At 43.7% G+C, this 22,132-nt stretch overlaps 1 protein-coding gene across 1 annotated transcript; it reads left to right on the top strand.

Annotated features, from left to right (window-relative positions):
• Nucleotides 1-2,469: 2,469 nt before the first annotated feature.
• On the top strand, nt 2,470-20,444 carry sap130a (Sin3A-associated protein a). Its single transcript, XM_080732690.1, has 21 exons — nt 2,470-2,540; nt 3,229-3,357; nt 3,474-3,742; nt 4,036-4,203; nt 4,597-4,723; nt 4,944-5,053; nt 5,141-5,265; nt 6,306-6,456; nt 6,698-6,788; nt 7,698-7,802; nt 8,497-8,638; nt 8,856-8,974; nt 10,087-10,383; nt 10,899-11,079; nt 13,338-13,436; nt 13,995-14,362; nt 14,768-15,019; nt 15,542-15,667; nt 16,071-16,174; nt 17,011-17,124; nt 18,378-20,444. Exons 2-21 carry the CDS (start codon nt 3,246-3,248, stop codon nt 18,534-18,536), a joined length of 3,219 nt encoding a protein of 1,072 aa, XP_080588816.1. The 5' UTR covers nt 2,470-2,540; nt 3,229-3,245; the 3' UTR covers nt 18,537-20,444.
• The last annotated feature ends 1,688 nt before the right edge of the window (nt 20,445-22,132 follow it).

Consider the following 22,132-nt stretch of genomic DNA (forward strand, 5'->3'; position numbering starts at 1 on the left):
TACATAGACAATTTGGTGGTATCATTGACATGAACATGTTTGAGAACCACTGGCCTAGGCGGGTAATGACAAGATAACTAACAATAATGACCGATGCCGAAAACATGAAGAAAGTAAAGAAACAAGGTCAAAGTGGTATCAACAATGTGTGTGTGTGTGTGTGTTCTTTATATTTGTATTAGTGTGGTTTTATCCTTCCACCAACTCTTTCATAGGCCTACAGTTCTTTTATGATTTATATCTGCATAGGAACGTTTGTGTGCATTTGTATATAGCTGACTTCTGTTATAATATTCAGTATGTGTGTCAGACTCAAAACTATGGAATCCCATTGTTTCATTTGTTTTGAGCATTTTATTCCCCCACTGATTTAAAATATTTCTGTGATTTGCTAGTGCCCTCTAGTGGATCATGTATAGTACTGCTATTTGCTACATAGCATTGAACAGGACTACTACTAGAGAGCCTCCCCTACTACTCGAGTCATCCGTCGTCCGTTTGGAGGAGCATTTGAAGCTCATCGCCGCCTCCTAATTTGGATTCGGGTCAGGGCAGGCCCGGGGGAAAAAAGACCCCGATCCTTGAATAATGATACATAATTTTGAAACCACACTATTATTTTCTTAGATAATCGCCGTCCAGCCGAACGACCACAACACAAGACAACCAACAACCACATTCGTCGCGCTGCCTGCCGCTCTCCCAGTCTCCCTCGGTGCCCCTCCCCACGCTCTCTGTACTAGTGTTGCCAGATTCTGCATAAAGAAAGCAACCAAGTCTATAAAAACAAACCCCAAAGAAGAGACAAGCACACATGAGCACTTGTAAAATGAGCACTTGTAAAATAGACCAGTAGTCGGAGGCCTTAGGGATTCTTCGTGCTAATCAGTCTAAAAGCGCCAAATTTGCTCTAATGATTTAGCTAGGGCGTCCGAGTCGGCGACCTTCGGGGTCGCCACAGCGGCCTAATCAAGTTGGGCTCCCATCGACTTTCTATACAGGGTATTTAAGTAAGATGTGAGGGGTCTAACTAGGGGTTTGTCATGATGCTGAATCCATTGCAAGCATTTGTTTTGCACAAAAAAAACATTCCTTGGGCTACAAATGGCCCCAGAAAACACCCAAAAAACTGTGAAGTGATCAAAAGTGATGACTCATCACTTTTTATCACTAAACCATCGTTTTCTGGGGCCATTTGTAGCCCAAGGAATGTTTTTTGTGCAAAACAAATGCTTGCAATGGATTCAGCATCATGACAAACCCCTAGTTTGACCCCTCACATCCTACTAGTTAAATACCAAGAAAAAACATGTTTTTCTGGGTATTTTCTCCTGTATAGAAAGTCGATGGGAGCCCAACTTGATTTGGCCGCACTGGCGCCCCCGAAGGTCGCCGACTCGGGCGCCGACTCGGGCGCCCTAGCTAAATCATTAGAGCATCCCTGGGCTACATCTGTGCAAAATTTGGCGCTTTTAGACTGATTAGCACGAAATTACCATTCTATCTCCCTAAGGCCTCCGACTACAGGGGTCAGCATCAACCTTTATGAAATGAAGCGCCATGTTTTTATTTTCTAGATAGTCAGTGTGCCATGTCAACATACATTTTAATGTCACCACATTAAAAGTTCCGACATAATTTGATTGTCATTATTTAGATAGACTATAACCCGTTACCCACCTATCTCCCGACTCCCTCCCCAGGCAGAGTTCAGAATTTTTATGAATGTAGAATATATGTGCAATGTAATTTACTGCAAATTAGGTGACTTAATTTAATTGACCGCGTTTAAAACAACATTTGATTTATTTCTCTCTCACACTTCTGCCAGTGTGCCAGTGATAACCCTCCCCTGCAAAGTTGGCATAATAAGTGCCTAAGGTTGCCTAGTGCCTACCACTGAAATAGACAATCTACAAGCTCACAACAAGCGAAGCGACCTTGACATGAAAATGTTTGACAACCATTGGTTTAATAAAAAAACAACACTTTAGAAACAAGCACAAAAGCCTGCAACTAACTAACAACATTTACAAGCAACTTTTTAAATGAGATAGGCTACTTTAAGTGTGGTTCCTGTGGAAATAAGTCGTAGTGCTTTCTAAGATCTCCTTTTAGTTGACCTTGGCTTGTACCAGTGATTTGTACTGTCAAACTGCACTTTTTTCTATTACTAATTTTTAATAAATTCTTCAATCAATCAAAAAAAGCCCAAAGTCGCTTATAATAAGCGGGCATGGCAATACAAAAATAGCAGACCCACAAGCTGTCAACGCTTCTCATCGCGCCGCGTTGACAGCTTGTAGATCTGCTATTTTCTTAGCCAGGGACGCCCTCCCGCACTATTCCCCTGCATCCCGATTGGCCGAGAACGTCGCGAGCCTCTCCTCCGATTGGCTACGACGCGGCGTGGGCGTTTCTTTCGCCGCCTTGGCCAGCGTTCTTCCGGCTTTGCATGTTTGCTGTCGAAAAAAAAGAGAAAAGAAGACGAATGGAAAAACTGTAAAAAATCTAAACAGAGCGAGCGAAAAAAAAACACGGTAACGCACGAGCATGTGTTGGTATTTATGTCTTCGTTTGTTTTTCGTGTTGCGGCTGGAAGTTGTGTGTGTGCGGGGGATTTTTTTGTTGTTGTTGTTGCTGCACGAAACGCAGCCACAGTGTTTAACGACTGTAAACCTTAGCTAGGCTAACATGCTAACGCGCTAACTAAACTAACCCCACAGCGAAGTAAACACGCATACAAAAGTGTGGTTTGTGTGAAAGGTTGGACCGGGTTTTTAAACGGCACGTCCCGTTTGGTCTAGAAACGGCTCGTCCTGCGTGGTTCTTGACGGCCCACGCGTATCTAACATAACGTTGTAGTTGACTTGACTGTCGACCAGTTGTGTGTCCTAATAGCGTATTTACGTTAGCTATATATAAGAACCCCTGCGCCAAACGGCGAGTTGTCGAGTCCTCCTTAGAGACCCTTTTAAAGCATTTTAGCTTCTTTACCAATAGGCTATTCAATTCTCTCAACATGAGATTAACCAATCTCATCTGCTCGCTGCTGCTGGCGAGGTTCTGTAGTTCGAGAATGTCCATGACATGTCTCCTCCCCACCCCCCTCAGCACTACTTCACTGCTGGGTTGGCACAGGGTGCTAGCGATAGCCAGTAAGCTACCGATTCATGTCAAAGCAGCGTTAATACCTTTGTTCATGTTATGTGTTGTTTGCTGTCCTAGGCCACTAATTGCCAGAAATGAGCTCCCAGCAATTCCCAAGACATGGGATGCCTGCCAACAGTGGAGGAACACCCCAGATCCCTGGTGGTGGAAACATGGTTACTGTGAATCAACCATCAAACCAAACGGGTATATGAAGAAAAGATAGTTTGTTTGTTAAATTGGAGAGGAGAATAACGTTTCTGGGCTGTGGAAACAAATGGTTATGAAACTAATGTATTGAAAACATCCTTGTCTTCCGGTAGCTGGGGGAGATATGGAGAGCGGCCGTGAAGCTGATCATGGTCCACATGATCATCCTCCGAGTGGGGCCGGGGGAACCATGACATACAGAGATGACAAGCAGGAGACCGTGGTGGTGAGACCGTACCCGCAGGTCCAGGCACATGGCCAGCAGCCACAAGGTCCTCCCCAGGCAGTGCCCATCCAGCCTGGCACCCCTGTGGCTGTGCCAGCCCCTCCCATCCACCTGCCACTGGGCCAGCCTGCAACCCTCACTGAGGGACAAATGAAGGTTAGGTCGTTTGTGAGTGATTCGTTTAAAAGAACTAGTTCATTCATTGCCGTGAACGTGACCAAACTCATTCGCTTCCTTAAACTCTTAGGTTCATGTTTTTGTTCATAGGGCGAGCTGTACATGTGATGTAATAAAAACAATCCAGCTATAGTGTTTTTCCTGTTACTGAACAGTGAATGTGAACCAATCATTTGAACCGATCATTGCCGTGAACAAAATCGTTCGTTCACTGAAATGGGGTGGAATTGTATAGCTAATTTAATTTGTTGTCTTGTGATGCTTTTACAAAGGCTGTCTTGAAGTCGCCTATGCCAAGTCGTCTCATTGCCCCAGCGCCAGCTTCCAACCAGGGCCATCTTCCTATACCTCCAAAGGTGCCAGGTCACATCACTGTCACCCTGGAGAGCAGCATTGCTCCAACCCCTTCCATTCCCGTGGCAACTATAAGTGGTCAACAGGTAAGCTCACTGTGTGATATGTTATTAGCAATTTTGCTCGAGCCTCTTAGAACAGTTGCACTTCTGTATGTCCTTGTCCTCACACAATTAGATCAATCACAGCTCACGCCACTACACATATGACATCATGAAAGAGAGAGTTAAAAGTGCCCCAGTGTAACTGGCTGTGGTGGAGAACAGACAGACGCGCCACAAAACGGCACAGAAGTTAATGATTCAGCAGCCAACTGAAAACTGCACTGTGTGATTTTGGTGGTGGTATTCACCAGCCGAAGACCTAGTAACTATTTTATCAACAGCTAAAAGTTTGAAATGGGAGGCAACACCGCAATTGCACTCTGTTCCTTGTTTTTGTCCAATTACTGACGTTACTGGTTTTGCGTGTGCTTTCAGGGTCACTCCAGTAACCTCCATCACTTGATGCCAGCAAACATCCAGATCATTAGAAGCAGTGCCCCAGCACTGCAGATCGGGACGCCCGCTGTTCCTCCTCAGACATTCACTTCCCACTTACCCAGAGGTATGTGTAGTGTAAAGCCTGTCTTATACTTGTCGCACACCAAAAATAGCTGACCAACAAGCTCACCATGCATTTTGAGATTGTCGTTCAGCCATTTTCGGTGTGCGACACTTGACGTGCAACCACGTATAAATCACTCCCCAACAGTAACCAGTATGAAATCACCTTTTGTTTCTTAGTAATGACCGCCTGATCACTGTTGTTGTTGTTCGTCCTGTAGGGGCTGCTGCTGCAGCTGTGATGTCGGGCAACAAAACTGTCCTGCGGCCAGCATCTGGCGCAGGCCCCGGGCAGACCACTGTACAGCATATCATCCACCATTCTATTCCGGTGCGTTTCTCTATTCAGAACAACTTGATGCCGTTTTTTAGAGAAACCGAATAACGATAAATAATATCATCTGTCATCTTTTTACAGTCCCGCCCTACTGTGACCACCTCGACAGCTGTGCTGCCGACAGTGGTGGCCCCTATATCAGCAACCAGAACGCAGTCTCCCGTTATCAATCCAACAGTCACACACTCTGCAGAGATGGTGCATGGGTAAGTAGTAGTACTGTTAAAAGTAATACTTGGATCAGCATTGCATTGTATGACCTTCATGCCTGGGGGCTATAATGGATCATTTTGAGATTCAGGATATAAATAGCTTGTGATACTTTTTAAATCCGATTGATCAGAAGTGCTTTGCATGAAGGGGATTTGAAGTGTTCTTGGTTAGAAACCAGAGAATCTGTATATATGACACATTTGAGCTGCAGTGTTGTTATGCCACATGCTAACCGTAACCTCGGTAAAACTAACGCTGGTGAGTAGCTAACCTGCAGATGGTGTTCAGACCAACGGGAGTTCGAACCATGGGGCAGTCCCCTATAGTGTAAAATAGTTGTATTACACCGTAGGAAAGAGTTTCAGTTTTTAATTTATCCCTAGAAGCTTTTTAGATCTATTTTGTAGCCTGAATTTGGTGGTTAGGAATAGTTAAAGTGGCTCATATAATATTAAGCCTCTAGTTTTTAGGGTGGTACACTGCACTCAACAGCTAACAACCCAGTGCAGTATTTCTTCCATGCAGGCACCAACAAAACATCCTGTACTGTGAGCTTAAACCGTCACTTTGGGTGTGATGTGTGTCAGCAATATTCCTAATATTGACTAATGACTGCCATATCTCACCAGCAAACGATTATTACAACCCTCTTCCCCTTTGTTTGGAGATCGCATCACCTGGAAAGGGCACACAGAGCGATAATAAAATACAGAGATGAAATCCAATAAATGCCAGTTGTTCCTGTGGCGGGCTGTCCCTTTTCATTAGGATCACCTCTATAGTCCATTAGTGCCATCTGTACTGGTATCACTGCTGTCGTCAAACTTGCACACCCATAAACTGCTCAGCTGAAAGACGGTAACATTTACCTCTCAAACCTGCCGGAAAGTCAAATATCACAAACTGGATATATTAGGAATTTTGGTTAACCCCCTCCTTTACCTCCCATTCACTTCTGGATTCAACGAGCCATTATACGACTGTTTTACCTACAGAGAAGACTGATGTTGTAAGTGTTTCTGAACTCTTGCAGGCGTCCGGGGCTGACCATCCACACCCCTCCTGCTACCATCAGTATCCAGAGGCCTCAGACATCCCGTGACGTCCCGGCCACACGCATCACCCTGCCTTCACACCCGGCTATCGGGGCTCCAAAGCCACAGCCTCCGCACACAATGACACAGGTCAGACCCAGCATGCTGCACCGTTCATGATGAAGAGATTTAATGCCTGATTTTAGCTGTGGTTGTGTGCTGTATAATGCCCCGAAAATAGCCAATCTACAAGCTCACAACCCGCTGTGATGTGTTGTGAGCTTGTAGTATGGCTGTTTTTGTTGAGACACACAAGCACTCAACCAAGGATAAATCAGGCTTAAGTCAGTCATTCCAAATACAAAATTAAATCCTTTTTTCTCCCCCATAGAAATCTATCTTCAGTTCTGTGACACCTGTAGCTGCAGCAACAGTGGCACCCATAGTTGCCACTAACACTGTGCCATCAACTACCACAATAGGTATGGGCTTTCTATGCTTCCAATGTCCAGGATGGATGAATGTACAGTTACAATTGTCTTGTGACATTTGTGTTAAAAGACCATACCGCAGAGTCCTGCAACGGCTCGGGGCCCCGCGGGTACCCGACGGGCGGAATATATACTATTATAAATTCGCGGGGATGGGGACGGGCGGTCCGCGACTAAACACGGGCGGATGACATTTTATTGTGAAAATCAGACAACTGCAGCAGGACAGAACCACGGCATGCATACAGCACTGTTTCCACCTAAACAACGTGGAGCGCACACAGTGGGAAGTGGCACTGGGCAGCAGGACGCATATAACACACAGACAGATAACCACAGCACGTTAGCCCATGTTCCCATCATAGCACGGGTGGTTTGAAAGGAGAGTGGCTGCTGACCTGGCGTTTATGTAAATACTGTATATTGCGTCGCAAACACTGAGGACGGCGTGCAGGGACGATCGAGTGCGATGCATTTTGGATGCACGTACACACGACTGTAGGCTATTTGCTTTACTGCATGTAATCACAGGTAGCGGGGCGGGCGACGGGTCCTTTTTTTGATGGGCGAGGCGGATCTGGTTTTGATTTTTATATAATCACGCCGGGTAGACGGGCGGTCCACGGAACTGATTAATGACGGGTGGGGCGGGCGCGGGTTCTCAAAATTGGACCTGTGCAGGACTCTGCCATACCGTAGACTGTTTACATTTTGTTTCAAAGTGATTCAAAATTTTATATATACTGTAGTGTATTGTATTATATACACACATAAATAATAATAATACACTTTATTTGTATAGAACCTTTCATTACATGAAATGCAGCTCAAAGTGCAATTTAGACCCTCTGTTTGTTAAGCCGTAACTCATAATAACCGATTGTGTGTTTGTGTCTTCAGGCGGTGTGCCTCACTCCCAAATGACCAGCAACACCATTGTCACCATGACCATGGCCTCACATTCCTCACACGCTACCGCAGTGACCACCTCCACCATCCCTGTCGGTAGGTCATGTCATATCAAAACCTTTCCTACGCCTTAAAGGCATTATGAAACATTCTAGATCAGGGGTCTTCAACGTTTTCAGGCCAAGGACCCCTTAGTTGAGAGAGAGATGAAGCATATATTCCATATAGTTTCTTCGTTTGACAGCACAATAATCAGTGTATTTTGGATTCATGTCAATTTGTGTTTTCAGATATTTAATCACTTGAACCGTCAATACTTATAAAACTTGACCTTTCACTCTGTACTTAGTCTGCTCTTTTTTCCCCTCTACACCAGACCTCTTTGCCAAAAATAGCAGATCTACAAGCTCACAACGCCTCGCAGCACGAGGAGTTGTGAGCTTGTAGATCGGCTTAAGTTCTCCAAATATGGACACTAGGGTTCAAGCGGTTCATATAAAAAAAAGAAAATCTATCACACAACAATTTGGAGGACCCTCTGTAGTAACTCTAAGGACCCCCTAGGGGTCCCGGACCCCCTGTTGAAGACCCCTGCTTTAAAGGCATTATGAAACATTCTAGATATCACAATGGTGAAATTGGGGTGAAAAGTACTGCGTTTGTGGTACAGTTGACATGTGCAGTACCTCTGTTCATTGTGATCAAAAGCTTTAGTCTGATCTGACATTCTGAATTCAGAAGTGAAACATTTTCCATTTTAACCTGCTTTGTTGTTTTCTGTTGCGTGCAGCCAAAGTGGTCCCACAGCCCATCCACCCCACCTCCCCCCGTGTCCAGCCCGACTACCCCGGAGAGAGAGCCAACCTCATCCCCATCTCAGGCCATCGCTCCTCTCCTAACCCGGTCACCATGGAAGCCAGAAGCGACAACAGGTGAGCCTCAGAATCAGATGTCTCGCGCTCATGTCAAAGTGACTTTTAGATCAATGAGTCACAGACCTGACGACAGACTGAGCTATCGAGTTGCATTAATTATGGCCATGCGAGTTCTGACTCGTCTTGTGAAACAAGCTTTGAATGCACTCTGCAGATTGCAGACACGTTGTTTAGTTGCTGATTTTCTTAATTCTCTGTCTGTTTCCTCCTCAAGGCCATCTGTCCCTGTGCAGTTCCAGTACTTCTTACCCACCTACTCCTCGTCTCCATACCCGCTGACGCACACCTACACCCCCATCACCAGCTCTGTGTCCACCATCCGCCAGTACCCTGGTAAGCTGCATGTTTGGCCTGTTTTTTTTTTATCCCCTTTAGAGTTTGAATCAAACTGTGTTCTAGTTTATAGGGAGCCGAAGCCAAAAAGCTCACTCAATAACTCTATTGTAGTGTATGTAATAGCATTAGCCACGCGATTCGCGTATCGGGAGCTCTGTATGTATTTTGGACAGTAGCACATTGTTTGGTGTTTTGGCTCTGTGCTCATTACTTGAAAAGTGAAAAGACACAAAAGCATGGAAGTTCAAAATGTAGGCCGTCTGCTTTGACTTGGGGGTAATTTTAGCCACATCGAATCAGCAGCATCAAGCAGCAGCAGTAGTAGTAGTAGTAGTCATTGTTCGTGCTTTGAATCTTAACATTCTCACAGTCGATTGTAAAAATACAAGTTCTCCCCATTGTTGAATAGGAACATGGAATGTCTTATTATGCAAGAGAAAAACTAATCAATAGCTGACGGGCTGTACAACTTTTGAAGTTACACAAATTGAGGTTGACAGCAGAACACTGCTTGTTTTTTTATCTTCTGGATGATATAATTACCTGCATTTTAACCCATTCAGAATGGGTACACTATATTGTGTATCATTATTTTATTCTTTAACTATTGAAAAATAGCAGATATACACCGAGTGCCGCGCTGCGAGCTTGTAGATCTGCTATTTTAGAAAAATCTTGAAAATTAGAATTTTGACACGATTCTATAAGTGTCTTTTGAATCCTTCCTTCCTTTCTATGTCAGCAATTTGGCCAGCCATCGTCAAAGAAAATGTCCTTTTCACTTAACTGGAGCTCAGTTAGTCTGTTCTTGAGAGACTACTATGTCAGTGGTTCTCAAACCTTTTCATGTCAAGGTCCCCCAAAATGATATTTATTTGGCCACGGACCCGCATCTCAAAATATTTAGTTCCAGGGACCCCCCCCCCCCCAGAAGCAAAATTTGAGTTACAAACATTCGCTTTGAAAATACATATATTCAAAGATTAGCACACATTTTCACGACTTTTTCCAAAAATAGCAGATCTACAAGCTCGCACCTCGGCACTCGCTGTGAGCTTGTATATCTGCTATTTTTTCACTGGTTAAAGCATCTGTGTCTTCTCACTCAGTCACCCCGCAGGCACCGAGCTCAGCGATGCCCAACCCGGCCGGGGTGGGCGTGGCCACCACCGTCCACCTCAACCCCATGCAGCTGATGGCGGTGGATCGGATTGGTCTGCAGTCTGCACAAATCAGCACCCAAGGGATCCAGCCTGCACCAATTGCCACGCAGGGCATTCAGCCTGCTCCGATGGGGGTGCAGGGTCTGCACACGTCCGCGTCCATCACCACACAGGGGATACAGCAGGCGCCCATAGTCACCCAGCAGCAGCAGCAGCAACCACAGACCGAAGCCAAGCCTCCCGGTAGGGCTGTCACGGTTATGACATTTTACATGACGATTAATTGTCTCTCAAATAATTGCGATCAGCGATGTAATTGTGTATTTGTCGTTGACAATTACATTTCTGTTTGGCTTTTAGGCTTTATAATTGCACCTGGCAATTATGGCACATAACTTAAATGTATAAAGAATTTACAGACATATTTGACAACGTTATACTTAAAAAAGAACATTGATAGTGGAAATGGACGATCTACAAGCTCACAACGCGACGCGCTGTGAGCTTGTAGATCGTCTATTTCCACTACTTTTTTAAAGTGTTTGAAACAACAGTATATTAACATTTCTCAACGTGGAAACGATTATGACGATTGTGGAAAATAATTGTGATTACCTCAAATAATTGCGATTAGACGATTATGTAACAATTGTGACAGCCCTACCTCCCGGTAATCACTGAAGTAGTGGCCGTCTCGATATCGACGTGAACGCTTTCACCGGTCAGTTGTTTTACATGTGTCCTTCTGCTCTTTCCAGGGGTCGTCTTGCCTGACGGCTTTGTCGCCAGCCCCATCAGCACCGCCTTCAACTCCACCCAGCCGGTGGCCACCATGGTGCAGGCACATGCCCAGGTAGGAGCAGGAGTGGGAGGAGCTCCCACACTGGTGTCCTCCCCCAGGCCTAGCATCCTCCGCAAGAAGCCCACTAATAATGAAGGGTGAGTCAGTGTACTGTCTATTAATGCTGAGCCATTGATAAAGATTGATGCTTGTTATAAAATCAATATTTTCCAGACCTTTTGAGAATAGAGGCCAGAATTAAATGATTACATAGTAAACCTTTTTTTTTTATAAAGAACACATATTTGATTGTGATTTGTGAATCATGTGGCTCTCAGGATCCACATAGGAATGACATGGTGCCACAGTTGATCTCAGTGTGTGGCCAGCCTATGATCAGTTGTCTGTGACATATCTTTGATGTACAGTATGACTCCAAATATGGGCAACGTCTGAAACCTTGATCAGAGCCTTCCATTATCATTTTAAAGTTAAATATTTCAAAAAGTATAAAACATCTGTGGAAAAAGGTACCTCTGGCCTTATGGCAGTGTGCACAAGAAATGTGTTATTGATGATACGTCCAGAGGTTTGCAACATTAGCTCTGGACACAGACAGACCCACCTCTTACGTATATGTGGCTGGACTCCTGCAGAGCCATGCTGTAAGAAAAGCACTACCACCGCAGCTGTCTGTCCCGCGAGTTCTTCCACTGCACTGAAGGACAGGAGCCACACAACGTCACTTTGCGTGCATTGAACATGAAATGTAGGTCAAGCTGAAACGAGTGAATAATTCAACAACCTTCAACCTTGTGGTAATGATGGCAGACAGTTCACAACCCAGCTCGACCGCAGAGAGAGTGACTTGCATTCAGAGCAATCTAAAAAGCCCCCTGTGGAAACACCTTACATTTTGGTCAGTACATTGCTTAATTAATATGTTAATTCTGATGTTAAGGAAAATATAACTGTTGTTCCATTTTTACCTTGTGGACCTTTAATTTGTTATGCACAAAACATAACTCGGGATCATTTAATCTTGCTCAAAGAAGACTTGTGCGCTGTCACTAGCACCAACCACGGCACCGAAGTCTTGGTGTGGCATTTGAGGAGGTCAGAGAGGTATATCAGGGAACCTGGTTGTTGAGGGACGTGTAGGTAGTGATCGGTATCTTTAAATCTATTCTGTGTTTGACTGGGAGCCAGTGAAGGTCGTGGCGGACCGGGGTGATGATTTGGTCTCTTGATTGGGTTCTGGTGAGCAGGCGGGCAGCAAAGTCTTGCAATACTTAAGTTCTTTGACAACTTTGTAGGTGGCACCATATCCACCTGTTTCCGCGGGAGTTTACTGGAGATTATTTGGACCCCACTTCTGGTTTAACAGCAGACCTACAAGCTCACGTCGCGTCGCAGATGCAGCCCGTTGTGAGCTTGTAAATCACACTCGGCTGCGGCGCCGGAAGCTCGGTACAACGTCTGTGCAATGCACTATGGGGTGTTGGAAACCCGTGGATAGGAGGCTATTGCAGTTATCTGGGGTGTCATGAAAGCATGGATGAGTGTCTCTGCAGCAGGATAGGGTGGGACGGAGGCAGGCAATGTTGCAGAGGTGGAAAAAGGCTGTTTTGATGATCTGGTTAACGTGGTACTGGAGAGAGGGTGGATCAGGATGACTCCAAGGTTGCGGACATGGGTGGAGGGGGTGACAATGGATGGACCACCTATGACATAGACATATGTGGCCCGAAGACACATTTTTTAAGGCCCGCGGCTTCATTCCTAAATTGTTTTATAAACGGCCCGTCAGCGCCGTGATACAAGAATATTTTCCCAGATTATAAATTGTCTCATTCTGAAGGGGTTAAAGAATGGCTATTTTATTGTATTTTTTTACCTAGCAAAAAAGACCATTGATAATAAATATTGATGATGATCGTTAAATAAAATTGTTTAAATGCATATGTATGTGACTTTGTTATGGTCCGACCGATTACATTTTGTCAGGAGATATAGTCGGCCCTTGGGTGTTTTAGTATTTTCTAACGTGGCCCCCTTTGGAAAAAGTTTGGGCACCCCTGATTTATGTTCAGGGTGAAGTTATGATGAGGGTGAGGGCATCTGGATCATCTGGAGTTCAGTTTCAAATCAACATAATTTATTTGTTTATATTGTAATGTGTTATATTCTAATGTGTAGATATGCACATCTTTTAAAAGACATGTTCACGTTAAAATAAGTAATTATTTCTCATTGTATTAGTTTGCCCTCTTATGGACACATTGCGCAATAGATATTTGAATGGTTTGAACTTTTTAAGAAAGAATCAATCGTCATTTTGTGTAAACTCTTGACAGCCCTGCAGAGTAGGTCTACTGATGACTTAAAATATCTGTTTGGCTTTGCATTTTTTCAGTTGTGTTCGCAAGAACCTCATCCCAGCCCAGCCCAATGAAGCCAACAGCGGCCGCATGGAGATTGCCGTGCGAGGGGCAGGGTCTCCACGACCTGCAGGGTGAGCCTCACTTAACTTCTGTTCTTGTCACCTTGTCCTGTGGTTCTTCGATGTGGGGTCTGGGGACCCCTAGGGATCCTCGAGGGTGTTGCAGGTGGTCCCCAGCAAACGTTCTAAAAATTCGTAAAACTTCAAATATTTATTCAAAAATTACAAAACAATGTTGTTGCTAAATACTGTACATAGCAACAACTACCCCAAAAGCGGTTCCCGTCTTGAAAGATAAAAAGAAAAAGGGGTTCCTGTCCTAAATGGGTTAATAATAGCATCAAAATCAGTTTAACCACTTTAACCATCCACAAACTCACAATGCGTCAAGATACATTGTGAGTTTTTAGATCTGTTATTTACTAAAAATCTTTTTTAATATATTTGAAACATTTTAACAACACATCTTGTATGGGGGACCCTGGAACAAACTATTTTCTTATTTGGGTCGGCGGCCAAATACATTTTGGATTACATTATCGATTTCACTTCCTGTCAGAATGGATTTTGATGCGTGTCTGTAATGCCGTACCCTCTCTCTCTCTTTCTCTGTTTTTCTCTCTATTTCAGGGTGAAACCCAAAGCAGAGGTCCACATGGCCATGGCACCGCCCGTCATGGCGGCCGTGGAGGCGTTGCCCTCCCAGGGAGGGGAGCAGCAGCAGGCTGTGTCGTCCCCCGCCCAGCAGCACCTCTCCCAGGCCATCCCCAGCATGCTGGCTCCCCCCGGCTCCGTGCCTCCCTCGCAGCCCTCCTCGGTGCTCTCCGCCCTGCCTGCGGCCATGGCCGTCACTCCCCCCGTCCCTGCCTCCATGGCCAACACCGTGGCGTCTCCCACCCAGCCTGCGGCGAGCAGCACCGCGGCGTGCGCCGCCAGCTCCACCTGTCCAGACATGAAGATCAAGCAGGAGGCCGAGCCTATGGACACCTCCCAGCCAGGTAAGGATCGCGTGGATTTTTCTTTAAACAATTAATCGTAAAGAAATTATTTAATCCATTATAAAAGAATGATAAAAGAATCGATTAATAATCGATCCGTGTTTTGGGATTTCAGTATAGGTAAAAAGTTTACAAAGATTGGAGGGTAGCCGATCCAACAGCTTGTAGACCTGCTATTTTCACTGCTTTTGCACGGCACAATAAAATGGTGCTTAATCGATTTGTTGATGGATAAAAAAAAACAACACTCTTCTCGATTTGACTAATCAAAAAAGTAATTTATAGAATAATTGATAAGAGAATCGTTAGTTGCAGCTCTAGCAGATTTATTCTCTCCTTATATTGTTGTAAAAACACAATAAGTAATCATTTTTAAAATATTTGTGGCGTTTCTCTGGCGCACAGGTTCCAACGTAGGCCTGCCACTGGTGCCGCAGCTCAGTGCGGCCCAGGCCTCCACCCTGAGCGCCCCAGCGTCAGGAGACATGATGATCCCAGGGGCCTCGCCCAGGAAGAAGCCCCGCAAGCAGCAGCACATCATCTCCACGGAGGAGAGCGAGATGGTGGAGACCAACAGCACGGACGAGGAGAGGGCCACCAACAGGCCCCTCACCGGCAGGGCCGAGAGGCGCGAGTCACCGCCCAGGGAATACGTGGGTATGTAGGCTAACCTCACCACTTGAAGTATGTATCGCATTTGTTAAGTCATTAGAGGTCCACGACATGGCAACGCGTCAATCCTTTTGATGTCTCTGTGTGCCCTTTGACGCGTTCGACGTGTTGTACAGTAAACTATACTGTACTGTAGCTACTGTACGAGGCTACCGCGGTGACGAAAAACACTCCATTTCCCGAAGTGAATTTTTCTCCTAATCTAGCTTTTAAATCACCTTCATGTTCAAAACGCTGCCTTTTCTACCGGCCGTTACAAAAGCCCTGTGGCCCACAATTGTTTAAAAACAGTCCTGACTGAAAGAAAACATTATTGTGAAAATAAACAGGACATACTTGGATTACTTTTTTGCCAGGACCTCAAAGGTATGTAAAATGGCGGGTTGCCATGGGCACCTGCTGATTAAATGTTGAATAATCATGGGCATCCAGTATTGTATTCAAACCATCATAGGGTGAGTTATTGAAAGAAAAAAACCTTAACCTAGTTTTTTCTGTGTGTTCCAGATGAGGAAGGCGTGCGTTATGTGCCAGTCAGGCAGCGGCCACCTGTCACCCTGTTGCGTCACTATCGTAACCCCTGGAAGGCAGCCTACCACCACTTCCAGAGATATAGCGACATACGAGTCAAAGGTACGTCAATTGGCCATGTGCCGAGCCAACTGTTTTCTTTAAACTCTGCCTTAACTGGAGCTGTGCACTGAATGGCATTACCTGATGTGTTAATCTATTATAGAAAATAATCAATTATTCAATAAAATAATAGATTAATAACCGATTCCTATTTTGGGCATGTCTTTTTAGGTGAAGTGTTTCAAAAGATTAATAAAACTGCTGCATCGCAACACACTGTGAGCTTGTAGATCTGCTAATTTCAGTATTTTAGAATGACATCATTTACGACCAAGCATAGAATGACATTTAAGTGGTTAATTGATTCATTGAAATATAAAAAAATTTGATAACTAGATGCTAGGCTAGCCACAGCCCTACTAATGTTTGGATGAGTGATGGTGATTTGTGTTGTTTGTCACAGAGGAGAAGAAGGGCTCGTTACAAGACATGGCCAATCAGAGAGGAGTGGCATGCCGAGCACAAGGCTGGAAAATCCACCTGTGTGCTGCACAGCTCCGGCAGCTGGTGAGTGTTAGCCGTGTGTGTGTGTGTGTGAGAGAGAGAGAACGCACAAGGCCGAGAATATCTGGCCGTAACCAATGTATGTAAAAACAAAAACAAAAAGTTACAGTGGAAGGTTTGTGATTAGATCCTACATCTAGTGTTGAGAAGTTTCTATACTAATGTTCTGCTAGCCTAGAATGAATACGATGAATACTATATTGCTTTTAAGATACATTTATTACAAGCACTATTAACACCACATGCACAACACAGAGTGACTTAAAGGTGGAAGGTGTGCTTCACTGTTGAAGGCATCTAGTTGAATTCCATCTATAATGAACTAGACATTTCCATCTAGGCTAAGAGCAGAGATACCCCCTCCCCCCCTCCTATCCTCTACCCCACCTTGGATGAATGTGTTTGTATGGCTGTTCTTCCTTGTTTTCTTTTGTTCTTCTTTATTGAAAAAAAGCAGATATGTCACTTTTTGTGACTAACCTTTTATCTTGCTTATCTGCCAAAAAACAATAAAGAAATTTGTTAAAAAATATATAATGAACTAGACAAAGAACTCTCTTGCTAAGGTGGCTGATCCTGTCTGGACATTATCAGAGTTTTTTCTTAACTCTGTTATCAACTTGTTTTGGTCACTTGGAGACTGGTCATTCATGCAGAATCACTAATATAATTTTATCTATCATTTTATAATAGTTGATTTACTTTTCGTGCAAGTGGGCATGACCTTTGGGCAAGTAGAACATGACCTGTACTTGCCCGAGGGGCAAGTGCCTCTGAGACCTTAATGTCAACCCCTGAGAATCATCTAGTCCTTTTTACACTGTTCGTCTTGTCCACAGTCCAATTTAGAGCATGATGTGTACAGCAGACTGTCCACCCTCCAAGAGGGCCTGATCCCAAAGAAGAGAGCAGGCTCAGATGATGACCTCCATCGAATCAATGAGCTCATACAGGTCAGTAGAAATGAATCAATGAGCTCATACAGGTCAGTAGAAATGAATCAATGAGCTCATACAGGTCAGTAGAAATGAATCAATGAGCTCATACAGGTCAGTAGAAATGAATCAATCAGCTCATACAGGTCAGTAGAAATGAATCAATGAGCTCATACAGGTCAGTAGAAATGAATCAATGAGCTCATACAGGTCAGTAGAAATGAATCAATGAGCTCATACAGGTCAGTAAAATGAATCAATGAGCTCATACAGGTCAGTAAAATGAATCAATGAGCTCATACAGGTCAGTATAATGAATCAATGAGCTCATACAGGTCAGTAGAAATGAATCAATGAGCTCATACAGGTCAGTAGAAATGAATCAATGAGCTCATACAGGTCAGTAGAAATGAATCAATGAGCTCATACAGGTCAGTAAAATGAATCAATGAGCTCATACAGGTCAGTAAAATGACCATATCATGGACATTTATGCCATTATTATTATTATTACTATCTGACATATTCTGTTCAACGGTTTAAAGCTTCACCGATTGAGGAAACTAGAAAACAGGGCGCTTGGCCCCCTGTACCGGGCTTCCTCCCAACTGTCCCCATCACCTTTGAGTCAGAATGTAATCTATATTGATCATATATTTGTATACATTTGGCAGCAATGTCGTTTTATTTGTGAAGTCGAATGTTATTTAATTATCAAAACAAAGTTATTAACTCATTGAATGCCCTTTTCAAGATGGCCGCCAAGTACCAGGATGCCACGTTCCTAGATTTCTAGTGCACGGATCAATTTTTAGTTCTAGTGCACGGATCAATTTTTAGTGCACGAATTCGTGCACGCCCATGCCTAGATCATGCACCATGTGTAGTACTTTTTAACAGCTTTCAAACAAAAAAATCCGCTTGGAAATCCGTTCAGGCATTCATGAGTTAGAAGCCTTCAAAGTCAGACAAAACAAACATTTTGCCATTTTGAAAGATGTGTTTGTTATGGGGCTAAACATGCAATTTCGCGATTGCGATCATGCCTAATACATTTTAGGCATTTTTGGAAATGTTTTTATAAAAGAAATGGCTGCCAACTCGGGGAAACTCCGGGCTGTGGCAGCCTGGAACTACTGTAATAACTCGGGAAACTCGGGCCTTGGCAATCAATGAGTTAATACAAACATGTGTTTGAATGAATGACTTGTAGGCTTGACAGAGCAGTATAAACGGCCAACTCAAGCAGTGTAATGTCATTTAATTCCCAGGGTAACATGCAGCGCTGTAAGCTGGTGATGGACCAGGTGACGGAGGCCAGGGACACCATGATGAAGGTCCTGGACCATAAAGACAAGGTCCTGAAGCTGCTCAACAAGAACGGCACCGCCAAGAAGTCCTCCAAACTGAAACGGAAAGAACGTGCATGAAGTGGGGGAAACCTGCTCCCTCCGTGGTGAAGGAGGAGCTGCTCAGAATTTGGTGCTATGATTTGCTGCGCACAATCGCAGGCTCCCTCCCTGTTATCTGCCTGGAGAGAGAGAGGGCAGAGAACAAGAGACAAGGAGGGTTTCAAGACCTCGCAATGCAGGAAAATCCCATCAGGAGGAGGTTCTCACGAAAAGACATTGCGCTCTTTTCCTGAGCGCCGAGTCATCGTAGGTTGTACTAGACGGGCCAACTGGCCCCTCCCTCTAAACATTATTAATTTCTTCTGTTCTCCTTTTTTTTTCTATTTTTGAAGACCCTTCCCCCAAAGACAATTTGTAGTTAAAAAAAAAAGTTTTTGTTTTTGTCTCTGCCTTCGAAGAGAATGTGTTAGAATATTAATGTGGAGTTCTTTCTGTGATATGTGACACTCCTCTATAGGCTGTTGAGCTATGGAGTGGTCAGTCTCGGATAAAGTTCGCCCTGTTAGCGGTAAATGTATTTCAATGAAGGGAGTAATGCAATTTCTATCCTCTAGAGGGTGCTTGTGTTCACTTGTGGAGCTAGAAGCACCATCAGCGCCAAATTGACCCTAGCGTCCCTATTCTGGGCATGTCATAATAGGCGAACATTTGTCCAAAATGGCCCAAAACTTGTCCCAGCGTGACACGTTGAGAATTGATATTAGATTTAAGAGGGCTCATTACAGACCCCGGTCAATGAAGTATATAGGAATTAATTGGTTAAGTTGGACACTGTGATACATGGAATGTAAACACAAGTGAGGAATCTTGTCACAGAATTATACTTTCTCAAAACAAGCTACCTCAGGCGTATGGTACGCATTGAGGAAATGATTTATAACAATAATATTCATCATTTCCTATAGGCAAATGTTAAAGTTATTTGAAATGTTAGTAGCTGAAAAGTTGAAGGCAAGCACCCTCTAGTGGATAGAAATGTAATTAACGTAAAGGATCTCTTTTGGAACTAAAGAAAACCAATAATCTTTAAGGAATCCTTTAGTAAAACTGTGTGTTATGCAGACTAATCTCAATCTTGACCTTGTGCTCTTCTCATCAACCTGTGCCTTCATTTTTCTTGGTGTACCTGAGCAGGACAGAGAGTGTGAATGCTGTCCACATGCTTATACCCATCTAGAAAGAGTTTATTGTGCAAAACAGCAAAAAAAAAAAGGTCAGATTATTTTCACTACATCCAATTCTTCTGAGAAGCCCCATTTCAGTGTGCGGCTCTGATCATGCGGGGCAAAGTAACTACTTGACTACTCAAAAAGTTTAAATTTAATGTTATGTTCTGTGTGAGTGTGTGGATTATTGAAAATGATTTTGGGGCGAACATTAGCTGAAAATGTCTACAAGCTCACAGAGTCGCAAGATTTCTATTGTAGAGAGAAAAAAGTAGGTGGCCTACTATAGAGCCCTGGGGCACTCCACTAAACTAAGTGGGGACATTGAATTTGACTGAATATACAAGAAAAGCTCTTAAAGGGTAAATATATGTAGTTACTTGATAAAGACAACATACTATATTATGCATTAATGCAGGGTTACTGTTGACATTTCCTTTTTCCCTATCAAACGGATATCATGTGGTGGCCACATTGTACATTTGCTTGCTTTCAGGTGCAAGTACTTGAAAGCAAGAATATTCTTGTGTAATTAGAATGGTGGAATGCATTGGTGTCCATGTAAAACACTGTAAATGTGCTTTCCTTTTGTTTTTGTTATCCGTTGACTTGGCTCTTTTCAAGTTTTGTATACTTGATAAACCGTTATGTGCTGTGCGATGTGGCACTTCATCGAGAGTGTACCAATAATGAGATGAAGAGAGCCTGGAGCATCCAGCTGTTGTACATTGTTTTCTGTCTGTGTAATTATAGTAAAGCTACTTCCAACAATACACTGTCTGTGTAATTATAGTAAAGCTACTTCCAACAATACACGCTACAGTCTAGTCTTTTGAGGGTTTAACCCATTTAGGCCTACGATTATTGACTGCTTTAAATACTGAAAAATAGCAGATATACAAGCTCACAGCACGGCACCGAGTGCCGCGCTGCGAGCTTGTAGATCTACTATTTTTGAAAAATCATGATTTTTCTTTGCAAGTCTTTGAATATATCTATTTAAAAGCGATTATTTGTAACTCTTCTGGGGGGTCCCTGGAACAACATATTTTGAGATGGAGGTCCGTGGCTAAATACCTGTAATTTTGGGGGTCCTTGACATGAAAAAGTTTGAGAACCACTGATTTAGAGGAAGGATTTAGAAGTCGGGTCAAAGATCGGGTCAAAGATATTCAAAGACTTCCACACATTTTCCAGTTTTTTCAAAAATAGCAGATCTACAAGTTCGCAGCGCGGCACTCGGTGCCGCGCTGTGAGCTTGTATATCTGCTATTTTTCTAAGGTTAAAGCATACAATAATGGTTAAAGTGGTTAAAATCTAACGCGACTCGGGCGCGTTCCAGGTATTTGAGAGTTAATATAGAACTAACGGTGACATCATCGTTAGGCAGATATTTTGTTTTTAAACAAAACCCTATTTAGATTTTTATTCTCGCAAGAACAATGGCTTCCATTATACCATGGTAACTTTTCAGGAATGGAAAGCCTGCAGTTTCTATTAGCTTGGATTCCCCATTAGTCACTGGTTGGCGGGTTTCTGAACATCCCTTAGCCCTCCTATGTGAGGCACTGTAGAAAAAATTTAGCTATTTTTTATCATGAACATTAGTGAGGACCAATTATATGAATTTGGGTTGAAAGGTGAAGTCGTCCTTTAGGAATTAGACCTGTAAGGGTCTGTTTGGAACTTAGCATTTGATGTTGATGTACGGTAGCCAGATAAGTCGCCCTCTTTTCAAGTCGCCCTCAATCGCAGAAAAGTCACTCGGGGAAATGTCGACCCCCAGTCTAGGAAATCACAAGATCACAGAGAAGGAGAGAGGGTATGCGTGCATAACTGCAGTCCAGGGGTGGGTTTTCTGTGGTCCTGGGGTGACTTCTCCCAACCCTAGGGCGACTATTCCGTGCCCTGGGGTGACATTTCCAATTTAAAAAAGGGATGACTTTGAAAAGGGGCGACCTTTCTGGCATTCTGTAGTACTGATGTATTACCTTGCTTATTGTAAATCGCTCTGGATTAAGAGCGTCTGCTAAATGCTTAAATTGTGGTTGACACTGTTTTACAGCTTGGAAAACCCTTTCAATCTAGGTAAACAGACCACGCCTCCTGATAGAGGATGTACTGTATGTGGAGAATGACCTGCTCTGCAGTGTTCCCTGGTCCCTAGACTGCTGCTCTCTGGATGAAGTGTGCATTAAGATCAGCAGCTTACTCCTGAGGTAACATGTTGAATGAGGGAAGCTCACATCATTCTAAGAACAATAATCGATTTCCCCTTTTCTCTCATGCATAAAATACATTTGGCAACGTGTTGCACCAATTTGTATTGCAAAGTTACAGTATGCACTATGCAGAGCTGCACAGGAAATGTAATTATGTGAATTATTACCTGTGGAAATCCACTGTCACATCTCGGGAGTGAATTTACGACTAGGCATGGCATTCCA

The sequence above is a fragment of the Nannobrachium achirus genome, assembly GCF_963921795.1.
Source record: "Nannobrachium achirus genome assembly, chromosome: 1".
Taxonomy (NCBI): domain Eukaryota; kingdom Metazoa; phylum Chordata; class Actinopteri; order Myctophiformes; family Myctophidae; genus Nannobrachium; species Nannobrachium achirus.